Source organism: Eublepharis macularius, chromosome 8 (genome assembly GCF_028583425.1).
Source record: "Eublepharis macularius isolate TG4126 chromosome 8, MPM_Emac_v1.0, whole genome shotgun sequence".
Classification (NCBI taxonomy): domain Eukaryota; kingdom Metazoa; phylum Chordata; class Lepidosauria; order Squamata; family Eublepharidae; genus Eublepharis; species Eublepharis macularius.
Genome location: NC_072797.1, coordinates 29,662,662 through 29,676,555, shown reverse-complemented (window position 1 = coordinate 29,676,555; position 13,894 = coordinate 29,662,662). Strand labels below are relative to the sequence as shown.

The 13,894-nt window shown below is 39.8% G+C and overlaps 1 protein-coding gene across 1 annotated transcript in view; it reads right to left on the bottom strand.

Moving 5' to 3' along the window:
• Nucleotides 1-13,894, bottom strand: part of ITGA2 (integrin subunit alpha 2) — a 101,874-nt gene that overhangs the window by 11,241 nt on the left and 76,739 nt on the right. The window contains exons 20-28 of the mRNA XM_054986762.1: nucleotides 12,837-12,978; nucleotides 11,565-11,657; nucleotides 8,266-8,342; nucleotides 8,044-8,127; nucleotides 5,819-5,921; nucleotides 5,040-5,150; nucleotides 4,695-4,799; nucleotides 2,827-2,940; nucleotides 1,044-1,133 (exon numbers count right to left, since the gene is read on the bottom strand). Of these exons, the coding sequence (XP_054842737.1) occupies nucleotides 1,044-1,133; nucleotides 2,827-2,940; nucleotides 4,695-4,799; nucleotides 5,040-5,150; nucleotides 5,819-5,921; nucleotides 8,044-8,127; nucleotides 8,266-8,342; nucleotides 11,565-11,657; nucleotides 12,837-12,978 (919 nt within the window). The remainder of the gene's footprint in view (nucleotides 1-1,043; nucleotides 1,134-2,826; nucleotides 2,941-4,694; nucleotides 4,800-5,039; nucleotides 5,151-5,818; nucleotides 5,922-8,043; nucleotides 8,128-8,265; nucleotides 8,343-11,564; nucleotides 11,658-12,836; nucleotides 12,979-13,894) is intronic.

The following is a 13,894-nucleotide window of genomic DNA, read 5'->3' as shown; positions in this document are numbered from 1 at the left end:
GCTGTCGACCTCTGAAACATTCATGACAAATCCAAAACACTTGGATTGGCTACTTGGTTGTAATTATGCAAACCTGTATGACGCTTCCTTATTCTGAGTCAGGTCATTGGTCAAGCTACTCCAGTACTGACTGCTCTAACAGTGTCTCTCTAAAGTCTCAGGCAAAGGTTACGGCCATTCCTGCTAGATAAGATAAACTACTGCATTATTTATTTTTGCATTTTTACACTGCAAGTAGTATCCAGTACTGTAAGACCAAAACTATCAACAAACATAAATTATTTCTTTAAAAAGTCCTAGGTAAACTTACAAACTGAAAAACATTACATCTATCCAAGTACAATTGTCTTCGGTCAATAGTGAATGCTTTCTAGAAAATCCATGTTTTAACCTTCCCTGCCACTGAAGTTGCAGCAGAGAGTGTTTCCAGTGGAAGTGTGTTCCAAAGCATGGATACTGTTATAAAGAAAGTGCGACTCTTGTGTCATTATTTATGTAAAGGCTGGACCACAAGATCTGAAGCAGGGGGGAGGACTCTATGGAAGGGAGTGTCTCATATTGATTCAGGCACTGGGCTATTACTCCTGTCCATAGGTAGGCTTTGCTTAGGTCAAGCTCTCTCTGTGGTGTGAGAATTGAACTTACATATGTACATGCGTATAGCCCACATTCCTTAGCTAGGTTTGGAGGTTTCTTATGTCTTACACCTGTTTTTTTTAAGTAAAAAAAGGTGGATCTACTTTGTACAAAGCTGGTTAAATTTAAGCGGAGTTAAATTTAAGAGGAGTTTTAAATTTCTTTCCAATCAAAGTTTTGGCACATGAAATTAACTGAAATGTTCATGGTAATCCTTGGCAGGTCTATCTGTTGAGTTTCCAGTAACTTTAAAACCCATAAGATACATTTATACATGGGGCTAACAGCAATTTAACTATTTTATAAGAGGAAGATATAGTTTTGTGACATGCCATGTGGTTTTTTAATGAGAATAAAAACAATGAAATAACATAGTAAGATTGAAGACATAAAACAGTCCTACTCACTGATAAATTATTGTCTTCATCCACAAATATATCTGAGTCATATGTATCAATTTGTGCACTTGGAGATAACTGTAACATCTGGAAAGTTGACTGCAATAGAAAACAATGCAATCTACAATCAAAAAACATCTTTGTTTAATTAATTACATGCATGTCTCTCCCACCCTTCCATCCCGATATAGATACACAACAGATTTTAAATAGGTGCCTATCTTTATTGTTCCATTATAAAATCTACAATATACAATACGTACAAGCAGCAATATAGAATGTTAACAACTGCCAAAAACCCAGTTAAGAGAGTAAAAAGATAAGAATGCAAACAATCATTAATAAAAACTGCTATTACAGCCAATAGAACTATTCTTAACCAACAGTATAACTAGTAGTTATAAATTAAAGATCTACAGTCAAAAATATCAAAAAGATGGGACCTAGTGAACTTCCTTTAGGAGAACATCTTTTAATTAAGTGTGGACACAATTATTTTGGACATAACTAACTACAGTGGGAGAGCCAACATAGAAACTAATAGCAATGAAGATACTATACAATAGTAATGCCTAACTTTTTAATGAAGAGACCATAGTGGTCAGCAGGGCTTTTTTTCAGCTGGAACACGGTGGAACGGAGTTCCGGAACCTCTTGAAAATGGTCACATGGCTGGTGGCCCCACCCCCTGATCTCCAGACAGAGGGGAGTTTAGATTGCCCTCCGCGCCGCCGAGCAGCGTGGAGGGCAATCTAAACTTCCCTCTGTCTGGAGATCAGGGGGCGGGGCCACCAGCCACGTGATCATTTTTCCAAGGGCAACCCACTGAGTTCCACCACCTCTTTTCCCAGAAAAAAAGCCCTGGTGGTCAGTCAACCTTAGGAGCCAGTTTTGACAACAACTTTGTGACCTTCAGGGGTCAAACTGCTCACTTCTACTTGTTCTGGAAAAAACAAAGTTGATTCCAGAAAATGGCTGAAAAGTAAGTGGAATATGTTTGGAGATCCTTTGGGTGCAGGCTTTCCCATGGTGTAAGAAAGGCGAGATATTAAGTGCAGTAACAACCAGTCTAAAGGCAGTATCGTGGCTTTTGTTCATTTTATATGAGGTATGTTGCCTGCTTTTAATTTTTAGTGCCCAAAGGGCCATACGTATTTCCCATACAAATAAACCAATCAGTAGGATGACCAATTGCAAGGATGACAAAGTAGGATGACAAAGTAGCATTCATGCACAGCTATGTCCACACATGGTAAGGGAATCCACGGCTCATTCCCTTACCATGTGTGGACATAGCTGTGCATGCATGCTACTTTGTTTAAAGAAGATACAGGACACATTTTGTTTGGACCTTTGTATTTTCCTGGACTACTATTGGAGATCATAATAGTAATTTCAAGTTTAAGGAAGAATCATTGTATAACTTGCAATTGGTCATCCTACTGATTGGTTTATTTGTATGGGAAATACGTATGGCCCTTTGGGCACTTATAATAGAGTTGTTTATTGGTTGGTAATTGTTGTTTCTTCCCGTGAGGGTTCTCTTTAGTTTCACTGCTATAGTACGGGAAGTGCCATTGTTCTGTTGCTGCTTTTAATTTTTAGCAGTTCAGTTGGTTTGTCACAGTTTTAAACAGTTCTGACTTTCAATTACTTTTAAGCCAGCTTCTGTTATGACAGTTTAAATCTAGCCTTTATAATATTAAACCAAAAGAGATTTCTTTCTTGTTTGATTTCATAAATATGAAATATTCAGGAATTGTTAACTTATTAAAACATGGATATTACTCACAGTTGCAAACGTCCCATTCCAGATTCTGGTAGAAACATTAACATAATACTCTGCTTTCAATGTGAGGTCTTTTAACTTGCATGAAATTGTTTCACATATGACATTCTTGCAGTTCTTTCAGATAAGAGGGGTAGGGAAAGATAATATTTTAGAATACATGCATCTTTTATAATTTAAAAATGGTAAGTATGACAATTCACATCTTAAATTGATTTTTAAAGGCATTCATAGTTTCTGGCTAAAACTTATTGCACGCTTTCAGCTATACGTCCTAGATCAGAGTCCAGCATCCTGCTTCACACAGAGGCTAACTAAATGAACCAGAAGACCCACATAGAGAGGGCACTTCATTCATTATTGGCCTCCCTTGTATATGAAGAAATAATAATAATAATAACATTCGATTTATATACCTCCCTTCTGGACAACTTAATGCCCACTCAATAATACAAAGTATGGTATTATTATCCCCACAACAGAAAACACCCTGTGAGGTGGGTGAGGCTGAGAGAGCTAGAAGATGGACCTGACCCAAGGTCACCCAGCTGGCTTCAAGTGGCCGAGTGGGGAATCAAACTCGGTTCTCCAGATTAGAGTCCTGCGCTCCTAACCACTACACCACATAAGCTGTACTGCACAAAAACTTCTGCTGGAATAAAATTTTGTTAAGGTGCCACTAGCATCTCATTTAGTTTTGCTGCATCAGACCAGACCCCTTGGGAGTTTCCAACGACTGGCATTCAGAGGTATGCTGAACATGGAAGTCCTATTTAGCCATCATGGTTAATAAACACTGATAGTCCTAGTTCCAATGGACTGATAGTCCATTGGAAGAAATGTAGCAACTATAACTGCATTTATTTACAACCTAATGGCTGAAACAGCAAGTAATGAACTGGATGCAAATCTCTTTATCAGGATCTGCATATCATGTTTCAAAGAGATCTAGCAAAAGCCAAGGATCCATCAGGTTCTGATAACCAAATTCAGGATTCAGAATTTTATATTTCAGTTTGTGACTCAGTTAAGAGCGTAGGGGTTATATTGGAGGCAGTACAATTATTGGAAAACCAAATTAAATAATGGGCGGGGAGGGGGAACATTCTACAAGCTTCATTTAGCCAGGAAGATGGCCCCCTATCTTGACTTGGCTGAACTGGCCATGTGCATCCATGCTATTGTAACCCTGAGGCTAGACTAATTTTATGCACTCTACATGGATCTCTCCATAGGGACAATTCAGAAACTCCAGTTGGTGAAGAACACCACATTCCAGTTACTATTGGCTGCTAGCTGGAACATGCATGTCACACTCTTTCTGCAGGCACTCCAATCAGAGTTCAAATCAAAGTTCTAGTTATCACCTACAAAGCCCTTAATGGCTCTGAACCTGTATCTGTGCAAGACCATCTTCCTGCTTTGTTCCACTGAGACAGTTTTGCTCATCCAAGCGAAGCCCTCTGAAGGTGCCACCCTGCAAAAGGGTCAGCAGTGGTCCTCACTCTTTTATCAGTCTGCAGAATTCTGTAATTCCTATTCCTATTGCATTGCTCAGTGGTTGTATTATACTGTCTGACTGCAGTATTTATATCCTGTAATCTGCCTTGAGTAGGAGAAAGAAAAGTAGACAATAAAATTATGGTACACCTGAATTTCCAAAAGAATATTTATCAGCGAACCCCCTTCCAAGAGGCAGAGACACAAGAGGAAAAAGAGTTTATTTCCAGGCCCTATGCTATGCAACACACGGCACCTTCAGGTAGAGTACACTGTAGTTACTAATTTTGCAGAATAATAATAATTCAGCTTCACTGAGTAACAATGCACGGACTACAGAACTAGTTAATGAAGTCATAACTTGAACTCACCAATTCTTTTATGGCTTTGAAGTTTTCTTTCCGGAATGATACATCATAGGCTCGCTCTCCTATTCTAAATGGATTGATCTGCGCATCACAGGTGACATCACCGTCCTAGAAAGATTAAGTAAAATTATAAATAAAAGAACAGAAGGAAATTTTGTACAAATGATTACATCATGTATAATTTTATGATCCCATTGCATTATGGGAAGTTCCTTAAACAGAAGTGCAGAATCAAACATTAGAATGTAGGTGGAGATCATCATATTGTTATTTGTTCTTGCTGCATTGCTTTGGTCTCATGCTGTGTTCATGGTACCATATTATTAGGCTGCTAAACTATGATTTCACCTGACTGGTGTGCACTGCAGTCACATACATCAATGGATTGTTCCCTTCAGTGTGTTTTGGAATATGGATTTTCAAAGATGCCATGTTGACTGGAATACTTCCTCTTGTGACCTGAAAAACAAGACATCTAAGTGAAGGAACAAAGGACGAAAAATCACGTTACATGAGCTACTCTTCTAAATGGTTTATAGAACAAGACTTGTTTTCTGTTAGTATGGAACAATAAAAAATTGCATTTTTAAAAGTTAGTATAGTAGGTAGTTTTTTATTGCATGTGGCCAAACGCCACCTTAAGATTAGTCTAAGTAAAACATGAAGTACAGAAGATGACAAATAAGAAGAATCAGCAATAAAGGTTGCCAACAAACTAGTTTCATCCTGCCCACACAAGTATAAGTATGAATATTAAAATATACCATATTCTAAAAATTAGTTATGTTACTAAAAAGTATAACTTTCAGGAATCTTTTGCACAAATTTTCTTCTTGGCCAGTGCATATAAGGCTAGCATTTGAGTAATATGGGTCTGTGTCGGTTAGAAGAAATGTTATTTTCTCCACAACTGTACATGAAGACAATTTTGCTAAAATAGTTGCAAGAAATTTATGTCTGGGTTCCAAATACATATTATAAGGAAGCATATTATAAGCATATTATAAGGAAGAGCCTCAACCTGTGACAGATGACCGGACCACTGGTTTGATCCAAGAGAGCTGGATCAAACCAGCAAACAAATAAATAAATCATTTTTTCAAGAAACAGAGAAACTGTTTACTAACCTTAACAGAAAAATTAAATGCTGATCCAATTTCATTATAATTGTTCACAGTAGAAGGAACACTATGATTGGAATATACCTCATAGAAATTCATGCTGGTAAGCCTGAACAGTAACAACAAAAGTATCATTAATTAGCATTTTCCAGAAATCTCAGTTAGGTTTTTTTGTTTGTTTGTTCAGTTTTATAAGACTTGACTATTGTAATGTCCTATACATAGGTCTCCCATACCAATTAACTAGGAGATTCCAATTGGAGCAAAACGCTGTGGCATGACTACTATCAGGAGCGTGCAGGAGTATGAACATTACCCCCATTCTGCTATCTATCAGCTACCATGCTCAGTCCAAGGTATTGGTTATCACATACAAAGCTCTTCATGGCCTTGGACTGGCATACCTATGGGACCATCTCCCTCCCTATGTTCCTCCATGGCAGCTTCGCTCATGTGAACAGGGTCTCCTGCAGGTGTCACCCAGCACATGGGCAAAATCAACAGTAGCCTGTACACGGGCTTTCTCTGTGGTGGCCCCTGCCCTGTGGAACAGCCTGCCTGAGGAGGTCAGGAGAGTCCCTACTCTTCTAGCTTTCTGCAAATGATGCAAAACTGAATTCTTCAAAAAGGCTTTTGTATTGTAGGGAGGGGCTCTCAGATACTTCGCTAATGAGTTAAGGATCATAGACTTCATCACTATGTTGTCTTACATACTACCTGTTGTCTTAAATATGTGCTCCTATGAGCTACTTGTGCTTCTAATGTAAGCTCTAGAATTACTTATGTTTTGTTTCAGCATTTCTTCAATTCTGTATTGGATTCTTACTAATGCTATGTCTTTGTAAAATTGTGTTTATTTACCCTATGGCATTGTTTATGGAAATGTCCTTGAAACTGACTACTAATCTCATACTGTGTAATCTGCCTTGAGTCTCAGTGAGAAAGGAAGACTATAAATGACATAAATAGATAAATAAAATAAATAAAAGTCCATGAGCAAAACATGATAGATGTTATTCTCTCATGAATGCGGATAGTCCCCTGAATCTGGTGAATGCCAAGATGTTTTCCTGACTTTTTGAAGAGATGCAACTGGAATGCAGCAGTCACACTGAGGTTGCTGTACAGCCATAACTAGGGGTGTGCAATTCAGTATTCTGATTAGGTTAAAGTTACCAAATCAGGGCCGTTTTGGTTTTTTTCTGTATTACCAAAACTTTTTCTGAATACCAATTTTTTTTGGTAATACCGAAACAGAGATTACCGAAACGATTCGGCCATTGTTTTCAATGAGAAAACCTTCTCCTGGCTTTCCAGGAGTCTGGGGGGGCATTTTCTGTCCGAATCACACCAAACTTGGTGGAGACCTTCTCCTAACTCTCCTCTAACTACCCCCCAAGTTTCAGAAAGATTGGACTTGGGGGGCCATGTTATGCCCCCCCAAACAAGGTGCCCCAATCCTCCTACACTCTCCATGGTTCTCTACGGGGAAAAACAAGTCCTCTTTCTATGTGGCTTGGGGTGGCATTTTGCAAGCAAAATGCACACAACTTTCAGGGGACTTTCAAGCAGGCCCCTTGAAGTTTGGTGTGATTTGGACAGAAAATGGGCCCCCCAGACTCCCGGAAAGCCGGGAGAAGATTTTTCTCATTGAAAACAATGGCCGAATCAAGCCAAAACACGAATACTGAATCGGCTTGCTGTTTCGGTATTCCCTGAATACTGAAACAGTTTCCTGATTCAGTTAAAACCGAATCAGGTTTACCGAAACAGGCAGGCCTTGCACACCCCTAGCCATAACTGTCATATTCAATGCCAATGTTTGAATTTTCCGAACATTCAATGCACCAATGGCATAAGAGAGCCACTGTGATGCAGCAGTTAACAGGGCAGGACTGGGTTTGGATAGTCCCATTTTCATATCCACACTAAACATGAAACTTACTGAGTGACTGTGGGCCAATCATTCCCTCTCAACCCAATCTACCTCACAGCGTTGTTATGACAATAAAATGGAGGAGGGGACAACCATGAACGCCTTGGAGGAAAATGAGATATACTTTCTGTCCCTTACTCACAACCCTAGGAAGGATACATGCAAGATGAGAAACTCCAACAGATGTGTGAATCGTGCCTAAAGATTTTTTTTGAGATAATGAGTCAAACTTTTACTATACCCAGAAGCACCCTGATAGCATCACTGCAAAAGCTCTCAGTTCATTGAGAGTTACCTTGTTAAGTGAAGTTCTGCATCATAACGCAGTGGAACTGTCAGGTTGATCTGATTATTTGTATTGTCCTCTTCAAGGCTTGCGCTATAAATGTCAAAAATAACTGTATATTTTAAAGTGTTTTAATGAAACAACAGCATTTAAAGATACAGCTTGGGTGTAACAGTTCACTGTTGTGAGCTGCGGATAATGCATGGAAATGTTATATGAAATATATCTTACCTCAAAGCTTGAAAATTTAAAACTGCCAGATTCCGAAGACTTTTCAAATTAAAGTCAAAGTTAATATCAAAAGATACCTGAGCGAAATTAAAGATTAAGTTAAAACAAGCGAAGTTAACATCATTAGTCATTATAATCATTACAGGATATTATAGGATGCTGAAAGACAGTACAATATAATGGCTAAAGTCTCAGACTAAGATCTGGGAGACTCAGATTTGAATCCCCACTCTGAGAGAACAGCTGCTGGGCGGCCCTGGGCTAATTACTCTCTTAGCCTAACTTACTTATTAGGGTGGTTGTTGTGAGGATAAAATGGGAGAGGGGAGAATGATGTTGTGCCCACTGGAAAGAAAAGAGGGGAAACAAATGAACAAGACTCTTGAACAGGACTGAATCACTTCTCACAAGTGAGCCTTTCACAAATCTTGACTAATATGATCAGAACTGTCAGAGTGACAGGACTAAATAATAACATTTGATTGATATACCGTCCTTCAGGATGACTTAACACCCACTCAGAGCGGTTTACAAAGTATGTTGTTGTTATCTCCACAACAACAATCACCCTGTGAGGTGGGTGGGGCTGAGAGAGTTCCGACAAGCTGTGACCGACCCAAGGTCACCCAGCTGGCTTCAAGCAGAGGAATGGGGAATCAAACCCGGTTCTCCAGATTAGACTCCTGCTGCTCTTAAGCACTACACCAAACTGGTAGGAGTGAAAGAAAGAATAAGGAAGGGAGGGATTAAGCAAGGGGAACTGTAGTGTAATGGTTAGCATTTTGTACTAGGATCTGGGAGACCCCATATCACAGTGTCTCAGTCTAACCTACTTCAGAGGGTTTTTGTGAGGATAAAATGGAGGAGAAGAGAATGGTGTAAGCCACTTCGTGTCTCCATTGGGGAGAAAAGGTGAGGTATAAATGAAGTAAATAATCTTGGGGACTCTTTCACTGAGGTGATTGTCTGACAGGAAGGACGATGCATGTGGAAGGGGTTCTGGATTAAGGGGTTCTCACACATATGCACAAATACTGCAGATGGTTTCTTTGCTCCCATTTACAGACTTACCATTGTCCAGTACCAGCATTTGTTACACTGTGTATCATAATGCCGAAAAGTATTAAAAATGCTGTGGTTGATCCATTTACAACTACCCAAAATTTCAGCAAGTTAGCTTGTGGGGTGGCTAAGTGCCAGAGAGACTGTCTGGACGATATCATATAAACAGATTGATGCATCTCTTAATTTCAGCAGCAACTATTTATCACTTTTCCACAAACACAAGCCATTTATATTATGAGCTCCCAAGTACTGGCATTAGTGCATGAAAAGCTCATCAAGAAGGAGCCAGCCAACCCTTTTGCTCAGTGTTTCCTCTCTCTCCTTACGACAGCCTATCCTATATACCTTTTGTCCATGATTCCCTGCATAGCAATTCCGGGTGGTCAAAGCAGCCCCCCGCCACTCCATCTATCACTAGTAGAAAGCTGGCTGGATCCAATCCTTGCTGGAATGATGGATGAAGAGCTACATTCTATTTGCAAATTTCATCCAGGTCTGAATTTGCAGAGCTATTTTTTTACTCCACCATATGGAAATTCTCTCAGTGCATATCCTTTTCCAGTCAAGCAACCAGGAAGCTCAATTCTTCAGCCTTGCCTGGTGTATAATGGCAGGGCAGCCCTTTGCAACACTATATTCTCTATGGTTGTGGGAATGCGTTGTAGGTCAAAAGGAGACAAATGGCCACATTAGGACCAGTTTAAATGTGACTTCAGCCACATGGAAATTGCCAAAAAAAGATATGTCCTTGTGCATGCCACATCTGTACAGTTTAAGCATTGAGTGGTCTCCCAAGCAAACTACCCTCAGGGGAAGGCAAATGTTAACATAAAAAGCCCTTCTGTCCTCAAACCTGATCACGTGTGCAAAGGATAAACAGTGTAAGAACTCTTTCAAGTGGGCAGCCATGTTGTTCGGCAGTAGAACAGCAGGATTGGAGTCCAGTGACACCTTAGAGACCAGCAAGATTTTCGGGGTTATGAGTTTTTGAGTAGAGATGGGCACGAACCGAAATACGAACCAAAGTTCATAATGAACCAGGCCGGTTCATGGTTCGCGAACTGGCGGTTCATCAGAGCCCATTTCTGATGAACTGCCACGAACTTTAAGCTGGTTCGTTTGGTTCATTTTTTGGTTTGTCACTGCAGACAGCCTGGCGCCAATCAATCAGTTTCCTAGGCAACAGGGGACAGACTTCCTGCAGACCTTCTGCTGACCCGAAAATGGCCTTCTACTGGCCCGGAAGTGATCTTCTGCTGACCTGGACATGACGATTTGCTGACCTGGATGTAACGTTTTCATGAACCAAACAAACCGGTTCACGAACCAGGGCAGGTTCGTGAAAGTTCGTGGTTTGTGAAATGCGACGAACCACGAACTGCACAGTTCATTTTTTTTCTGGTTCGTGCCCATCTCTATTTTTGAGAGTCAGAGCTGTTATCTGAAGAAAGGAGCTTTGACTCTGGAAAGCTTATACTCTGAAAATTGTGTTGCTCTCTCAGGTGCTGCTGGACTCCAATCCAGTATAAGAACTTGTTCATGACTGAGATAACCAAGTACTGTCAGTTCCTCCTTATTTAACAATACCAGCCATTATCTAGTCCTCTCTAAAAAAAATTAGCAGTAAAACTGACACATTTGATGGGAGAGAAGCTCCTTTTGCTATCCTGGTAGCTTCAAATCCCTTGCCGATTGTATTTTTTTTAAGAGGGAAGGAATTTTTTCTGGAGGTGCTGCTGGGGACATGTGCCAGTTTTATCAAAGCTTCTTTTAGTTTTCATGCACCAAACTCAGCTTGTGCAAGAGGTTGGACGTCAAACCACATCTACTTTTGTTTTATCTGAATACCAAGAGTTAGTTTGCACATCCTGATACCAATCTTTTTTTTCTCCCTGATGGAAACAATCAAATACAAGGAGGCATAGGACGGACTCATTAAGCTGCCTTATACTGAGTCAGACCATTTGGTCTATCAAGGTCAGTGGTATTGCCTGCTCTGACTGGCAGTTGCCCTTCAGGGTCTCCCACATCACCTGTTATCTGATCTTTTTAATGGCATATGCCAGGGATTGAACTCAGGATCTTCTGTGTGAAAAGCAGATGTTCTACCACTGAGCCACAGCCCTTCCCCATTCCATTAATGGACAAATTGTAATTCTATCTTCCTATACTTGAACATGAACCTGGGTGATGATTATGGCATCTCTAATTCAAATATGAAATCTTAGAAATACCTGTTGCCCTTCTTTAAAAACAGGATAGCTGATCTGGCAGATAACAAGCTGATGGATAGTGGTCATCTGACATGAAACTTCAGTGCCATCAACCTAAAGGTAGCATACAGATATCTGTAAGTATTAAACTCTCTTACAAAATTGGAGATTGCTTACATTGTGAACTTTAAGGACAGTTCATTGGCAGTAATAGGTCAGGAGTGCTCACAAATGTGTCACAACATTTCTGTTTCATATAGACAACTCTCACAAATGCCTTCAAATCTGACTCAGACAAAAATCGGAAGAATGCATCCTGGGTGTTTATGGAACAAGAGAAACTATTGCTATGTGGAAAACTTAGCACTTCTCTCTCACCCCTGACACTGGTGACAGCAGGAGGGGCATAGGACAATGGTTTTTCCTAAATAATTTCCTGATAGAAAAGGTATAAAAAATATACCAGAACTCTAAGCAGAAGAGAATGTTCTATCACATGGGACAAAAGTACTCCCCTCATTGTAACTTCATTTCTATTCCCATACAAGCCAAAATAGTCCATTTCCTTGCATGAGATGGGGACAGAAATTGCAGTTTTGAAGACCCTCAGGGAAAGAGAAGTCACACTTGTCCCCAATGTCTGGTAGAACAGACACACACATTTTCTCCAACAAATTTCTTCGTTTCAGCTCCATTTATCTGGGTTATCTCCTATTACCATTTGTCATTTGGAACTGGGTTCCCGATTCAGAAAGGCTAAGATCAGGATCAGATTCTTCTATGAGTATTCTAGGCAAAAAAGGGTTCAGCATTGTCAAGCTGATACGTATCACTTTTTTCAACAAGAGATGGAGATGTACCTTTTAAAGGAAGGTTCAATCCAGAAGAGGAGTTTGATAATTAAAAGCAAAACTGTGTGAATAAGCTATCAGATACGGGCACTTGCTGTCCCCATCATGTGCAGTTCCCCCTTTTCATCTCCTAAATGTTGTGTATGTATTTAAGGGGAGGAGATGACAAAGAAAAGGAATCCCTACATGATGGTTGTATATATTAGAACTAATATGACCTGTATTTACCTGCCTACATGATACATACAGCTGACAACATAATTCTCTGGTAACTTATTCTACATAATCTTTGTTGAAATAAATGAGAGCGATACAACAGTACATTCATAATTAATGATAGCTAACGCAAGGAGGGGCCTATACTTAAGAGAAACGGTTAGTCTTGTAAAAATTTCAAATGCCAGTGTTAGCAGGAACAAAAGAAAAACTGAAACAAACATACAGGTGCAGAAGACGAAGCAAAAAACAAGTTTTCTGAAAAAGCAATTTGAATTCTGGTGTTGTATGCGTTTTCTTTCTTATTTCTCAGTTTCACACTGAATGTTAATCTTTTGTTCTTGCTGCTGATAATAAAATGTTCTTTGCTGTTAGAAGTAAGAAAAGAAAAAATACTGTTCAGATGGTCTGCAGTTTATCTCCAGGCAAGCGAAAAAAGCACATAAACGAAAATGACAAGTTTGGCCAGAATCCAGCACTTAAGTTAAGAGCTGAAATTCGCAGGACTTAAGCACACTTTGCTGGGTGACATTCTTGATCCGTATTTATCTGAAACTTCTGCTTGCATACCATTGACTGATTCAACACTGATTCCGAAGCATCAATCATGCAAGAATAGTACTGACGATCATTCAAGTTTTGCCACTAACAGTACACTCTTATGCAGAGTTACTCCAGTCTAAGCCCATTGATTTTATTGGATTTAGACTGGGGTAACACTGCATAGGATTGCACTGTAAATAATATAAATTTAAAAGAGCTATTTCATTAGTGTTTAACAATTTAGAATATAACAGCCAATCACTGGTCAACAGTTAAGAATATGCAGGGTTGCCAACCTCCAGATGGAGCTTTGGGTTCTCCTGGAATTACAACTGCTGTTCAGATTACAGAGATCAGTTCCCCTGGTAGAAATGAAAAAAGTCCAGTAAATTGTTAAGGCTAACCAACTTTCCTAAAGCATAAGTTTTCGAGAACCACAGCTCTCTTCGTCAGATGCATCGAAAGCTTATGCTACAGTAAAGTTGGTTAGTCTTAAAGGTGCTACTGGACTCTTTTCTGTTTTGCTACTACAGACTAACACGGCTAACTCCTCTGGATCTATGACCCTGGTAGAAATGGTAGCTTTGCATGGCAGTCTCTATGGCATCACATCTCTGCTGAGTTCCCACATCCCCAAACTCTGCCCTCCCCAGGCACTGCCTCCAAATCTCCAGATATTTCTTCAGCCAGAGTTCCAACCCTACATGCCTTTTGTTCACAAACACACTTTCTTCTCCTCTT